At 37.5% G+C, this 15,174-nt stretch overlaps 1 protein-coding gene across 1 annotated transcript in view; it reads left to right on the top strand.

Moving 5' to 3' along the window:
* LOC126484820 (thyrotropin-releasing hormone-degrading ectoenzyme-like) overlaps window positions 1-15,174 on the top strand; it is a 297,846-nt gene that overhangs the window by 110,592 nt on the left and 172,080 nt on the right. Inside the window, exon 10 of the mRNA XM_050108419.1 lies at window positions 6,722-6,797. Within this exon, the coding sequence (XP_049964376.1) occupies window positions 6,722-6,797 (76 nt within the window). The remainder of the gene's footprint in view (window positions 1-6,721; window positions 6,798-15,174) is intronic.

Consider the following 15,174-nt stretch of genomic DNA (forward strand, 5'->3'; position numbering starts at 1 on the left):
TCCAAAATATCACAATATATGTTCTTGTTTGTTCTGCCATTTTGGGTTTAGTTAGAAGAAACTGTACTGCTTAGCAACCTGGAGTGCATGCTATCTCTCTCTTGGCATCTGGGCATTGTAAATCTGGTAAAAATGTCAGAAAACTTCATCTGTAGTGTTTTGTGTTTCACTGTGCTTAACCAGTAATGTGGGCAGACACACTGTGGTAGCTGTTGGATTCTATGTTTCATTTTTCATATATGCTATCTGTAGCTTGGAATGTCATTATGAGCATATCTCTATGAAAGACATTTTAAATTTTGCTTTTTTAAAAAAAAAAAATGATATATTGAAGTGTTTGTTTCCATTGTGTCGTATCTACTTTTGTAGGTGGTCTGTATGTAGCAGAAAGCTTAGGTATGACACCTACTTTGTGTGAGGCAGGTAGCTCTTGTTTCAGCATACTGTCCATCTCTGAGTTGCAGCTACTGTGTGCAGTATTGCTTACTTCCTCTACCCCACACCTTAAAAATAAAATTCCACAAGAAAAAATGGAAACACTATAATCATCATCATCTTGGACAGTTTCCAGCCACTGGCTGAGTCTGTCGGGAACACAAGCCTCTCCATTGTGTTCTGTCTTTCCACCATTCCCCCTCTTCCACCTTCGTCCAGTTCTCTCCTCTTCTCGTCACACATTCCTTCACTCCCTTCACCCATCTATCTCTTGGTCTTCCCCTGGGCCTCTTCCCCTCCAGTTGCAGATCAAACATCCTCTTTGGAATTCTTCCCTCATCCATTCTCTTCATGTGTCCATACCACTGCAGTCATGATTTTTCTATCCTGTCCTGTACTGGTTCCTCCTTTAGTCTTTCCCTCACATACACATTTCGCAATCTGTCTCGTCTTGTTACACTCAACCTGCTCCTCTGGAACTTCATTTCACTAGCTTGTATTCTACTTTTGTCGCTTTTGTGCATTGTCCATGTCTCTTCCGTATGGCAATATGGGGACAAAGTAGGTTCGGTATATAATTCCCTTGGATTTCTGTGGCACCTCCTTGCTCCAAATAAGCCCTGGTTACACAACACCACCCATAGTTATTATGACTGTCCTTTTTGGTGATGATCAGCTTCCAAACAGGAACTTCACATTTGATGCGAGATGTATTAGTGAATCACAAAGACCTTAAACAGCATTAATTACTTGTACATGGAAAAGTGCCAATAACACATGGCCCATAATCAATAAATGCTCTTTTGAAAGTAAATCATGTTTACCACTGACTGTAGAAATTATTTATTTTCATTGTTGCAGTTTTGGCTTTAAGGTTGTTATCAAGTGGTGTATTGCAAAAGACTGTGCCTCACACTATGTTAAATTTTAAAAATTCTCTCACATGTTCACATTTCATGGTCATATCTGAGTCTTTTGACAGTTTTAATATCCTTACACATGTAAACAGTGTGCAAGAACAGTGGTTTGTTGGGATTAGTTAGTTTCATGTTCCATGACTCATTTACATCTGTGGATCATTTGTATGCATATTATATTCATTATTTGTATGATGTTCAGAAAGTGTCCATGTGAGGGAGCTTGACAGTGACAGTTACAGGGTCCAAATCGTGGATCTGTGCTCTGTGATTGTTGTGTCATTGCAGTGACATAGGTTTGTCCATTGTCAATAAGACATCAGTGGTGGCAAGTTTATTGTGTCTTGCTCACTTGCCTAATGCAGAGTGCCTAGGAAACCTGCTTTCTCAGATCACTAGGCAACAATTCAGGAAATCATATTAATGAGATTTCATTACAGTAAGATAATTGACAATACTTAACTTTGAGCATTTACAATGGTGTGTCGCAATAAATATGTAACTTGCTGTTCTAGTATTCCGCTTGTAGCCTCAATGATATTAATGACTACTTTATTAAAGTTACAGAAAACAATGCATGTGAAACTCCAGACCTGGGAGAGGATCATGTTGCTACCAGAACAAATAAAACACACTGTAATATAGGAAATTGGAAGAATGTGCATTCCAATGATGTAGTGAAAATAGTGAAAACATGCAAATATTCAGAGCATGCAGAATCACCGTAATGGTTCAGCCATTAGCTTCAGTAATGAAGAGTTCCTCACCAACAGGCATCTTCTGAGACATCTAGTAACCATCATGGACAATAACAATTCACAGAAATTAAGACTCATGCGTAATGTCAAGCTATAGACAATTTCAGTCATTTCAGTCACAGCCAAAGTAATGCAATTTGTTATAAAAATTAGGATACAAGAAATGATTTTTGAAAGGGGAAATCCGCAACTACAGCTGCTTGAGACTTGTTAACTGTTAAATAGGTGAACCTATGTATAAAGTGCGCCATCCACAAAGAACTTTGCCTTATACTGTTTCACTGTTGTTTTACAATTCAAGCCCATAGCTACTCCTTCACCATTGCTTCAGCTCATACAGTGTTAGTTTGTGCTGTGATACATCAAAGTAAGCAGCAGTTATATACAATAAACAATTAGATAAGTGAGAAAAAATTTATAATCTGTGCTAGAAAATGACCCAGATTCCATGTTAGTGTCACAATCCCACAAGGAGACAGTTGTCTATGAGGTAATTAGCAACTGAATAAGTGGTTGGCTGGGATCTGAAACAGCTGCACTGTTTAATGCTTTGAGTGGATCATTACTTTGGGGTAACCCTTTTACACATAACAATGTGATATAATGAATGTTTATTTTATTGTCATTCAGTTAAACAGTGATTTAGCTCATGTGATGTGAGTTTATTTTATCACTGTTTAATTAAACTAAGATTAAACTGTGATTTTGCTCATACGTGTTTATCTTGGTAACTTAAAGACAGCTACTCTTCACATGTGTACAAAGTCTGCTGGGTGCCCTCACATTTTAAAACCAGCATTCCTTCTCCAGAGTTAATAAAAATAATACTCCTACCCAGTTGCCACTCCCATCTTGCACTGGTGCTGCTGCTCGCACTGTGGTTTCAGTTCTCTGAGACTGCAAGTTGCGTTTGCATGAGTGTGTGTGTGTCTACTGCTGACAAAGGCCAAAAGCTTTAATTGTGTGAATCTTTTTGTTGTGCCTATCACAACTCAGCATCTCCACTATATGGTGAGTAGCAACTTTCCTTCTTTGGTATTGTTACATTCCATCTTGAATTTTCATTGTTTGATTAAAAATAATATTGTCATTTGAGGAGATGGAGTCTGTGCCACTCACAATGTGTGACCTCAACAAAGCATTAGAATGGATCCCCGACAAGACCTTACCCAAAAAGATGCTGTATCAGCTATCCTTCAGTGCTACTTTAAAAGCAAACAGTGGATTGCTTCATTTCAAAAAGCAACATCTTGGGTGCAGAAGTCAGAACATAGCATGTCACTAGGTTTCATCGTTTCTCTTTTTTTGTAACTGATCTAAACTAAGATGGTCAAATGCTACAATTTGTTGATGACACTGTTCTATTTACCAAAGAAAATAGTTCTACCCAGGTAGTCCTGGAATCAGGTGAATTATTCAGAAAGGACAATGAATGATTCATCTCAAACAAGATGAAAATAAATGAAAAAAATTAAGCAGCCTTAAGAAGACACATATCTAGACCATTTGGAAACACTGAAATTGCTATGTTTTGTAACTGATCAACAACTTTCTTTGAATGGAAATTCTGAGTATGTAGGCAAGAAACCAACATGCAAAGTATAACTCCTGAGGAGATTGAAAAGAGTAACTACAGTCCAGTATCTGGTAACTATATATCATGCTCTCTTCCAAAGTCATATTGTGTGTGGGCTGCAGCTTTCACCAGGATGCAAGAATGTGCTTCTACCATGGAAAAAGAAAAGACACCACAGACCACTATCATAAAACTGTGAATTATGGCTATTTACAGCTATTGTATGTTATTGTGCCTCACCCATGTTAAGGAAAACCTAAACACATTCATCAAGAGAAATGAACTACACAGCTACTTTCAAAAACAGGAGATAGCTTTCTGACAACTGTTCTTAGAATACTAAATTCACTAACCTTGAAAGGCTGATCTTACAGATGGAGGATTCAAGGAAAAAATTGCAAGTGACCAGAGACCCAAAACTGTGCTCACTATTATCAATGCATGAACCAAGTCAAGTGGCACAGTGCTAATACACAGAACTTGCATTTGGGAGGACAATACTTCAAATCCTGATTTATGTTTCCCTTGACTTCCTTAAATTGCTCTAAGTAAAGGCCAGGATGATTGTTTTGAAAGGGCATGGACAGTTTCCTTTCCCACCCTTGGAACATTCTGAGCATGTGTCAATGGGTCATTAAACCCTATTACTCCATCCTTCATTCAATACACGAATTTTTTTACTCTGATGACAGTGAATGAGTGTACTGAACTTTCTCCAAACTTAGTAAATTTATTGATGAAACACATTGATGGGGAAAAAAATCTCACCACCAAGGAGTTGTGTCGGCTGACTGAAAGTTGGTAGATATGTTTCTACATCTGAAAGATGACATCTATTCAGATTTCATGCCAGTTGCATAAGAGCAGCAATAGTAGTGCCACTGTGAGGATGCAAATCAGATTTGCCTTAAATACATGCTGTTACAGTCATGAGCATTAGTTGCCTTTGAGATTTGACGTAGTTAGTTAGTTTCAGTGAAGAATGTCTGTAAGATTTCAAAGATGCCATTATTAACAGCTCACTGAGTTTTAATGCGGTCATGTAATCAGGCTATGAGAAGCTGTGTGTTCCTTCCATGATATTGTAGAAGGTCTTGCTGGAAAGCAGCCACTGTACATCACTGCTAGCAGCAGTCATCACAGGATGGTATGGTCGTAAGAGGACTGAGCTCCAGACAGCCATGTGACACCACCGAAAGGGAAGATCATCATGTTTCGTGTATGACTGCGGTGCAACATACTGCATTTGCATCAGCAAAGTCTGTTGTGATTTCTGACAAAAGCCACTTCTGCCTCTGCTTGGAAGGAGGTCAGGTGAGCGCATGCAACCAACCTCTCTGCAGCCTATATACACTGGACCTACACCTGAAGTTATCATCTGGGGTGTGATTTGGAATGACAGCAGGAGCACTCTCATGGTTATCCCCTGTATCCTGATTGTGTATTTTTATGTCAGTCTGCTGCTTTGATGTATTGTGCTAGCACTCATGAACATTCCTGGGGGTATTTTCCAACAAGATAACTCACATCCTCAATCAGCTATTGTAACCCAACATGCTCTACTGTGTGTCAACATGTTGCCTTGGCCTGCTCAATCAGCAGGTCTGCCTCCAATTGAGCAGATACGGGACATCATTGGATGACAACTCCAGCATCATCCACAACCCGAATTAACTGTCTCTGTAATGACCAGCCAAGTGCAACAGGCCTGGAACTCCATCCCACAAATTGACATTTAGCACCTGCACACAGTGCAGCATGTTTGCATGCTTGCATCCAGAATTCTGGGTTCCACTCTTTATTAATGTACTAGCATTTCAAATTTGGAATGGTTTTTCTCATTCTTACATTTACCTGTTATCTTGCAACATTTATCATTCAAATGTGTTACAGAGACATTCCTGAAACTTCATAAGTCCACATTTATTATTTCTTGATCTTGGGATTTTCTTTTTCTGTCAGCGTATATGTTGATCAATATAGTATTTCACAGTCAGATGTTTAATTTGTATAAATTAGTTATAATGTCATACATTATTTGTATTGTGATTTGTTAATATTGTAAATTTGACTTAGTCTCCAGCCACAACTGGTGAATGATACAGACCTGGTAGAAAGAAGTCAATAATAATACTATTTTAAATGGCTTTTTAATAGATTCCTGAAGTCACTACCAGTGTCCTTAATAGATTTTCTTCCTATCTGGGATTCATAACATAGCTTTTTCAAGATTAGTGTAATTGTTACCAGATGAGAAACATAAGTTTCACCTTCAGTCAGTTTTTATTCATGTATGTTTTAGTGTAAAAAATTTAAGGTGTTATTCACATATTTTATTAATGTATGTTTAAGTCTATAAAAATTCTGGAGCACTATTGACATCAGTTCTAATAAGAACAATCCAATCTCTCTTGGTAAGAGGTCTCTTAGAAGGTTTTGTGGATTGACATAAATGATGTGTTTAACACTTTTACTGCTACCAGTTTCTAACAAATGAAAATAAAGCTTGTTATTTTTTTTCATTATCCAGGAATTTAATTTATGACTAATGAAGAATAAACTAATCCAGCTCAAAGTACAACACACTACAAATCTTCACTTTTGAATGACTATTTCTTTTTGGCATTAAATGTACTGTACTTTATTATTTAACTTCATTTAATTATGATAAAGCATTAAGGAATTTAATGACATTCAAAGCATATAATTCTATTATATTTAAAATATTCTTAAAATAAGAATACATTCATTAACATATAGCTGGCACCTTTGTAGCTAAGAATAAGGAAGAAATACATATTTGTATGTTATATAGTAGCTGAAATTCTCTCCTCACACAACTACCTAACTATGAGAAGGTATTTTTATGACTAGATACTTTAAAGTTGTAAAATACACAAATATTCTCAGAGAATGAATTATTCTATAATGTGCTAAGTCCCAAGACAAACTATACACAACACACTTCATTTAACAAAAAGTTTTAGCAACATACATTACTTCACTTACAGTACTCTATTTCTTTTCTCTTACAGGCTATTCAGTCACTTAACTGGGGAATAATTTATAGTGTGTTGGCAAGATCTAGTACTCCACACATATCTTCAATAGGTAAGGTGTATTTTGGTATTATAATAAATGAATTTTCAGAATGGAAATAATAAACAAAACTGCATATAGACAACCACTTACTGACAGCTGACATGTGACACACAGACTTACCCCAGTTACACCTAGAACTTACCTGTAACAACACAAGAAGTTTCAGTGGCTACAATTCCCTTTCCAGTGTAAGACCCTCTCTCATGCCGATGTCCATATATCAACACGAATGCACCACTCTATAGCTGCAGTAACATGTATTGTTTATGAGAGCTATCCAGGCTGGTAAGCATCAAGGGAGGGTTATTTGAAGGGGGAGGGGGTGAGATAAAAGAGGTAAATATGACAGCTAAGAATGATGAACAGTAAGAAGTGCAGTGTTCAAGAACAGGAGGGGAGTGTGTTGGTAAAGAGAGGCAGGAAAGAGATAGACAGGTGACTTCCAGTAGAATTATCAGTATGAGGACTGAATTAAATAACATTCAAATTCTTTTATTCATGTGTCATTTTTTTGTAAATCACATCATGAAGAAATGAAGGGATGTGGAACAAGTCAAGTTATGAAAGAAGTTAAAATAACAAAAGAGCCTCACAAAATTATTAAAAATGCATAGAAAAGGAAGGTCACCTTATTCCATCAGAATATTAGAGGACTGAGTAATAAGTAGAACAGCTTCTTGTCTGTTTAGAAAATTTAGAGAGCTCTGAAACCATACACATCCTATACCAATCTGAGCAACATATAATTATAAAAGTTAAATATAAAAGATTATTAAAATTGAAGAAAGACAACTTCTCAGCCAAGATCACCTTTGTAAAACCATTACTTACAATGACCAGTTTTCAGTAAACAGAGGTATCATCATCTGATCTGTGAAACATGTACATAAACTGTAAAACATTTTTCAGCATTGAATTATTATTGCACATACCATAATACAGGTTTTTTGAGCTATAAATGTACTCCAAATCTTAATTAGGTGCACATTTGATGCAAGATGCATTGGCATGTCAAAGTTAAAACCAGTAGATGCACTACATTCAAAGTTAGAAACCAGTATTTAGAAACCCATTTTGCCAAGTGCATCCTGATGTCTTTAATTATGTTAGGCAGAAAATCACAGAGTGAAATACAGTATATTGGAGTAAAATAACTTATTGCTCCTTTCTTTACTGAAACCAAAGGTACACTGTAACCGTAACAACAAAAACCAAAAGCAAAGATATAATTTTATAATGTCACAGAACATGGCTGCACAAAGAATAAACATAAATATCTGATGCACTCATACCACAAAAACTGAAAATGAAGCCACTAAAGAAAACTCAATACAACAAGCTCACTGCTCTCAACACTCCCACTCTTGTTTTGTTGAGTTTGATTTGAGATAATTCACAGAGCTTTTCTGTTTGATATAAATTTGTCTCTTGTTAAAGGTTTGGTAAATAGGTCTGCCAACTGTTTATTAGAATAAACATAATAGACGTCAGTCTCATTATTTTCAACATGTTCACATATATAATGGTATTTAATGTCAATGTGCTTGGTGTGTTTGTAATATTCTGTGTTTTTAATTAGGCAAATAGCACTTTTATTGTCAACATGGAGCGTTGTTGGTTTGCCTAACTGAAAACCAAGTTCACTGAGAAAAGTACACAACCACCACTGTAGATACTTCATAATTCTTTTAACAGCATGCCAATGATCAGGACCCAGATTATATAAAAACCTGCTCACCATGCTCACAGCGAACATGAGGTCTGGCCATGAGACAACTGCTGCAAACATTAAGCTGTCAACGGCCTGCCGATATGGTTTGTTTTCCATCTAGTTTACCTCATGTTGGTTTGCAGGTGACTGCCCACTGTGCAACATGGTTCCAACATCAAAAGAAGCGGAGTTAGGTTTCAAATCATCCATGTTGAACTTCTGAAGAAAAAAATTGATGTATCTTTGCTGGCCTATATAGATTTCTTTTGTAGAAGGGCTGTGTTCAATATCCAATCCACAGAAGTATTTTCCATTGCCCACAGTAATTTCAAACATTGATCCCAGTGCTGTCAAAACATTTTCCAGTATTTTTAGAGACTTACAAATAAGCAAGCCATCATCCACATAAAGTGACAGGTAAACATCAGTGTCATCTGTTAAAGCGTGGAAAACACATTTGTCTGCATTCAGCTGCACAAAGCCAAACACTGTGAGAAACGGTACAAATTTTTGATTCCAACAACATGGTGATTGTTTGGGTCTATATAGACTCTTCTTCAGTTTGCAAACATTATTTGAGCTTTCTATAACAAAAACTTTTGGTTGCTCCATGTGAACTTCTTCTTTCAAATGCCCATTCAGAAATGCAGTCTTAACATCAAACTGCCTAATTTCCATATCTTATGAAGCTGCTATGGCTAATAAAACTCTGATTGAATCATATTGGACCACAGGGATGACAAGAGAGAATGTCGCTTCATAATCAGTTCTCGTTATGAATAACTGCACATAATCTAGCTTTGAAGTGGTTAATTATTCCCTCAGAATTCTGCTTCACATGATAGGCCCACTTACATCCAACTGTCTGACAGTTGTTTGGTAATGGTTCTAGATTCCAAGTTTTGTTCTTCTTCAAGGATGTTACTTCCTTTTCCATTGCTTTTTTCCACTTTGCTGACTCTTTCAATGCCATTGATTCTTCAAAAGTTTGATAATGGCAGAACAAGCTATATCTTGGTGCCCGCAGATTAGACTCATCTCTCAGATTCATCCATTGACTTTCCTTCATTTGTTCACCAATATCACCCTCTTCATATTCCTCTTGAACAACTTTTTGATTTTCTTTCATTTGTTCACCAGTATCATACTCTTCAGATTCCTGTTGAACATCTTCTGCAGCATGGTCTCCCAGGTAAAATTCAGTATATCTTTTTTCTATGTTTAAGCTATGGGTTTGTTCTACATTGAAAGAGACATTGCAGAAGATCGTAATTTTCTTTGACTCAGAATTGTAGAGGCGATAATTGGTACTATACTTATCATAGCCAACCATGATCAATTTCTTTGATTTACTATCCCTTTTGATCTAAATTTACCTGTAACATGTACATATGCTACTGATCCAAACTTCCTCATGTGTCATAAAGAAGGAGGTTTTCCAAACCATTGTTCATATGGCATAACATTGTCATTTGCTTTACATGCTCGACAATTTAAGATTATGCAGCACAGTATACTGCCTCAGCCCACAGTTTGTGAGACAAGTCAGTACTTAGTAACATCGTGTGGGTGCACTCAGCAATGAACCAGTTTTCTCGTTCAATTCAGCCATTCTTCTGTGGTGTATAGGGACTTGCTTCCTCATGCATTATACCATTTTGTTGGAAATAATCTTCAAATTGCTTATTTATGAATTCAGTCCCATTGTCACTTCTCAGAACTTTAATTTTGTTTCCAGTTTGTCTTTCAATAGTCTCTGAAATTCCAAAAACACAGGGAAAGTATCATGCTTACTGTTGAGAAAATACATGAACCTGTATGAAGTGCAACTATCATTGAAAACTATGTACAATTGTGCACCTCCAAGAGACGGTTTTCTCATCCATTCACTCAAATCTACATGAATAAATCCACCAGCAACCTTCGATCTTGACTCCAAATTTGAGTTAAAAGATTTTCTTTTCATCTTGCCATACTGACATGGTTCACAATGAAGATTTTCAACTTTCTTCATATCGAAACCAGGCATTAAGTTCAGATCAGCCATATTCTTGTGACCACTGAATTTAATGTGCCAAAGTCTCTCATGCCAGATCATGTTGGAATTCAGGAAACAGGATTTGCCTGTAGTACATTTGGACATTTAAACAACATTTGATAACACTGATTGCCCATCTTAATTCCTGCTGCAATTAGACCTGAACTGCAAACTTCCTTTCTCTTGTCGTCAAAAATAACTTTAATTTCTCTTTTCGTGACTGCTCCCATTGAAAACAGATTTTTCTTTAGCTTAGGAATATATAAAGTGTTTTTTCCAAAGTGCGAGGTTGCCAATACTTCAATAGATCCAACGTCTTCTGCTCTGACGATGAAGTTTTCTCCAATTTTAACAAATGAGTCATCCAACTGAATTGGCTTAAATGTTTTGAACCACTCTTTGTGTGATGTTATATGTTTTGACACAGCGTTGTCAGTTAACTAAATGTTTTCGCAACCTGGAGCAAAAACATATGCGTGTTCATCACTCAACACTTGGGCCTCAGACGTATCTGTTTTCGTATTAAGTTTTGCTAAAAGTTTTCTGCGGTCAGATTTAAAATGTTCCCTTTTGTGACAGTGATAACATTCAACATCTTTCCTACTGACCATGTTACATGTACTGTTGTTACTGGTATTTGAACTGAACTTGCGTGTTTTATCCACTTTAACTGCTGCAAAGACTGCTGAGTTTTCATCACATTGTAAAAGTTTTTGTTCTTTTTTTCAATAACCTTAAAGTCAAATTATTGAACATTTGTTGATCATGAGTCCCAGGCAGTTGAAAAAGTTACAAACTTTGCTGGCAGAATTCCCAAAATTTTAGCCATTTTGTCAGCTTCTGTAACAGGTTCCCCAATATCAGCTAATGCTTGTGTCAAGGACTCAACTTGACTGATGTGTTGTGCGATTGTGTCTGTTGGCAACGTTCTGTAATCAAAACATTTCTGCTTCAAGGCCATTTTATAAGCTGCAGATAACTGTTCATGAATAGCCTTTAGTCTGGCCCACATTTCCACGGCATTTGTGCATGTCATAACAGATTCCAATTGGTCAAATTCCATCGCAGCAGATAGAATGAGCATTGCCTTAACATTTAAGTCATCCCAAGCAGTTTGACTCCCACCAGCTTCATTTGGCCTCAGTTTCCCCTCGATGATATTGAGCACTTTTCCAGCATGAAAAGCAATTTGCAACTGATATTTCCACAGTTGGAAATTTTTACCATCAAGTTCCTGGATACTGTACATTTTCAAGTTATCCATCTTCATGTAGGCTGAATGTAACTCAAACTTTTAATACTCAGTTCAAAACAAAAACGAAGGTTTTCTGCAATAGACCAGCAAAATATGATAGCTCCAGAACTTGAGTGTCACAGTTCACATGAATAAAACTCCAATAAAAAGCAATGAATTCACAGAACAGAAACAAATACCATATGTATGCGTTTGTCTGAGCCCATAACCTGATGTCTGTAATTATGTTTGGCACAAAATCACAGAGCAAAATACGGTATATTGGATTAAAAATGACTTATTGTTCCTTTATTTATTGCAAACAAAGTAACAATGTAACTGTGTCAACAAAAGCAAAAAAAAAAAAAAAAAAAGATATAATTTTATAATGTCACAGAACATGGCTGCACACAGAATGAACACAAATATCTGGTGCACTCACACCACAAAAACTGAAAATGAAGCCACTAAAGAAAACTCAATACAACAAGCTCACTGCTGTCAATCCATCCATATTACAGATCACAGAGTACATCACTGATGCAACAGTGCTGCTGAACTGACACACAGTGGAAGATACTAGAGAAACTGTTGACATTTAGTGCAGCTGTAGGTCGCTTGTGTATTTATGTCATTATCCATTCCAAATATAAATATGTAATTTTAATACAAATATGGTAACAGGTATTCAATTATAATGTTTTTTAGCTGATAAAAGCTAGAATATATGCAAGCGACATCTAACAGCACTAAGTGTCAACATGTTCTCTAGTAACTTTCTCTTCATGTCAGTTCAGCGGTACTCTTGAATCAGTGATGTACTCCATAATTTGTAATATGGGACATATGCACTTGGTGAAACAGTTTGTAAATACTGGTTTTAACTTTGAAGGTATTGCGTATACTGGTTGTAACTTTGAATATATTGTATACACCGGTTGTAGCTTTGACATGCCAATGCATCTTACATCAACTCTCTGGCTAATTAAGAGAGGGTGAAGAACAAAAGTATATCCAGCCAAATCAGATTAGATACATTTTGAAAACACATACACTACTGGCCATTAAAATTGCTACACCAAGAAGATGACATGCTATAGATGTTAAATTTAAACGACAGGAAGAATATGCTGTGATATGCAAACGATTAGCTTTTCAGAGCATTCACACAAGGTTGGTGCTGCTGGTGATACCTACAACGTGCTGACATGAGGAAAGTTTCCAACCAATTGCTCATACACAAACAGCAGTTGACCGGCATTGCCTGCTGAAACGTTGTTGTGATGCCTCATGTAAGGAGGATAAATGCGCACCATCACGTTTCTGACTTTGATAAACTTCAGATTGTAGCCTATCGTGATTGCGGTTTATCGTATCGCGACATTGCTGCTCGCATTGGTCGAGATCCAATGACTGTTAGCAGAATATGGAATCAGTGGGTTCAGGAGAGTAATACGGAATGCCGTGCTGGATCCCAATGGCCTTGTATCACTAGCAGTCGAGATGACAGGCATCTTATCCACATGGCGGTAATGGATCGTGCAGCCATGTCTCGATCCCTGAGTCAACAGATGGGGACATTTGCAAGACAACAACCATCTGCACCAACAGTTCAATGATGTTTGCAGCAGCATGTACTATCAGCTCGGAGACCATGGCTGCGGTTAGCTTGACACTGCATCACAGACAGGAGCACCTGCGATGGTGTACTCAACAATGAACCTGGGTGCATGAATGGCAAACTGTCATTTTTTCAGATGAATCCAAGTTCTGTTTACAGCATCATGATGGTCGCATCCATGTTTGGTGACATTGCGGTGAACGCTCATTGGAAGTGTGTATTCATCATCGCCATACTGGCGTATCACCTGGCGTGATGGTATGGGGTGCCATTGGTTACACATCTCGGTCACCTCTTGTTTGCATTGACAGCACTTTGAACAGTGGACATTACATTTCAGATTTGTTATGACCCGTGGCTGTACCCTTCATTCGGTCCCTGCGAAACCCTAGATTTCAGCAGGATAATGCACGACCGCATGTTGCAGGTCCTGTACGGGCCTTTGTGGATACAGAAAATGTTCGACTGCTGCCCTGGCCAGCAAATTCTCCAGATCTCTCATTAACTGAAAAAGTCTGGTCAATGACGGCCGAGCAACTAGCACGTCACAATACGTCAGTCACTACTCTTGATAAACTGTGGTATCATGTTGAAGCTGCATGGGCAGCTGTACCTGTACACACCATCCAAGCTCTGTTTGACTCAATGCTCAGGTGTATCAAGGTCGTTATTATGGCCAGAGGTGGTTGTTCTGGGTACTTATTTCTCTATGCACCCAAATTGCATGAAAATGTAATCATATGTCAGTTCTAGTATAATATATTTGTCCAATGAACATCCACTTATCATCTGCATTTCTTCTTGGTGTAGCAATTTTAATGGCCAGTTGTGTATATGAAAATGAGGGGCTGGCAACACTGCCACATGATCCAGTGCATTGGAATGTATAGGGGAATGTGTATTAACCTAGATTACTGTACCAGCTATTATAGCTCAATGAGTATACGTCTGGTTCACCAACCCCATGTCCATCATGGAGGTATGGTTCGAATCCTCACCAGTTTCCTTTTTTAGTTTTTAGATGTCCCTTCTCTAGTTCTCATTGTTTATAAGCAAGGTACCACTTTGTTGCATGACAGTAGCCTATCACATGAAAGTGGGATCCATTAAACTGCATGCATGTGTCTACTAATCGTCCAGTGCACAACCAGAACTGCTCCTGTCAAGTCCATGTAGGGGAGCTTCCTCATGGAGTTCACAAGTGATGAATACATCAATATGCTTTTGTTGTTGGATGCATTTGATAACCAAGTTGTTGCATCTGCTCATGCCTATGCTGCATGGTATCCTCAAAAGTGCCATGAAAATAAGAATATTTTTCATTACCTGGAGCAACACCTTCATCCACAATTGATGGAGAGAGGGTGTCCAAGGACTAGATATACTCTACAAAGAGAAGACATGATTCTTAAAGCTATACCCCAATGACCATGGTGAAATATCAATGATATTCGAAGGCTGTTCCAGATATCTCATCAACTGATGTTGAAGTGTTGCACCATGAAGAACTGCATCCATATCACTACATGTTAACTAAGTATCAGCTGCAGAAGATAACAAGTACAGTTTTGTGAATGGTTTTTGCACCACATGGATGATAACAAATGTTTATGAATAATGTGATGTGGACTGACATATCTAGCTTCACTTGTGAAAGTATTTTCAACCTCTATGACAGTCATTATTGGTGAGGATGAAACCCACATGTTAGCCATGAAAGTGGCTTTCAGGCACGTTTCAACATAAACCTGTGGTCAGCAATCATGGAAGTAGTGGTTTTGG

Source organism: Schistocerca serialis, chromosome 1 (genome assembly GCF_023864345.2).
Source record: "Schistocerca serialis cubense isolate TAMUIC-IGC-003099 chromosome 1, iqSchSeri2.2, whole genome shotgun sequence".
NCBI lineage: Eukaryota > Metazoa > Arthropoda > Insecta > Orthoptera > Acrididae > Schistocerca > Schistocerca serialis.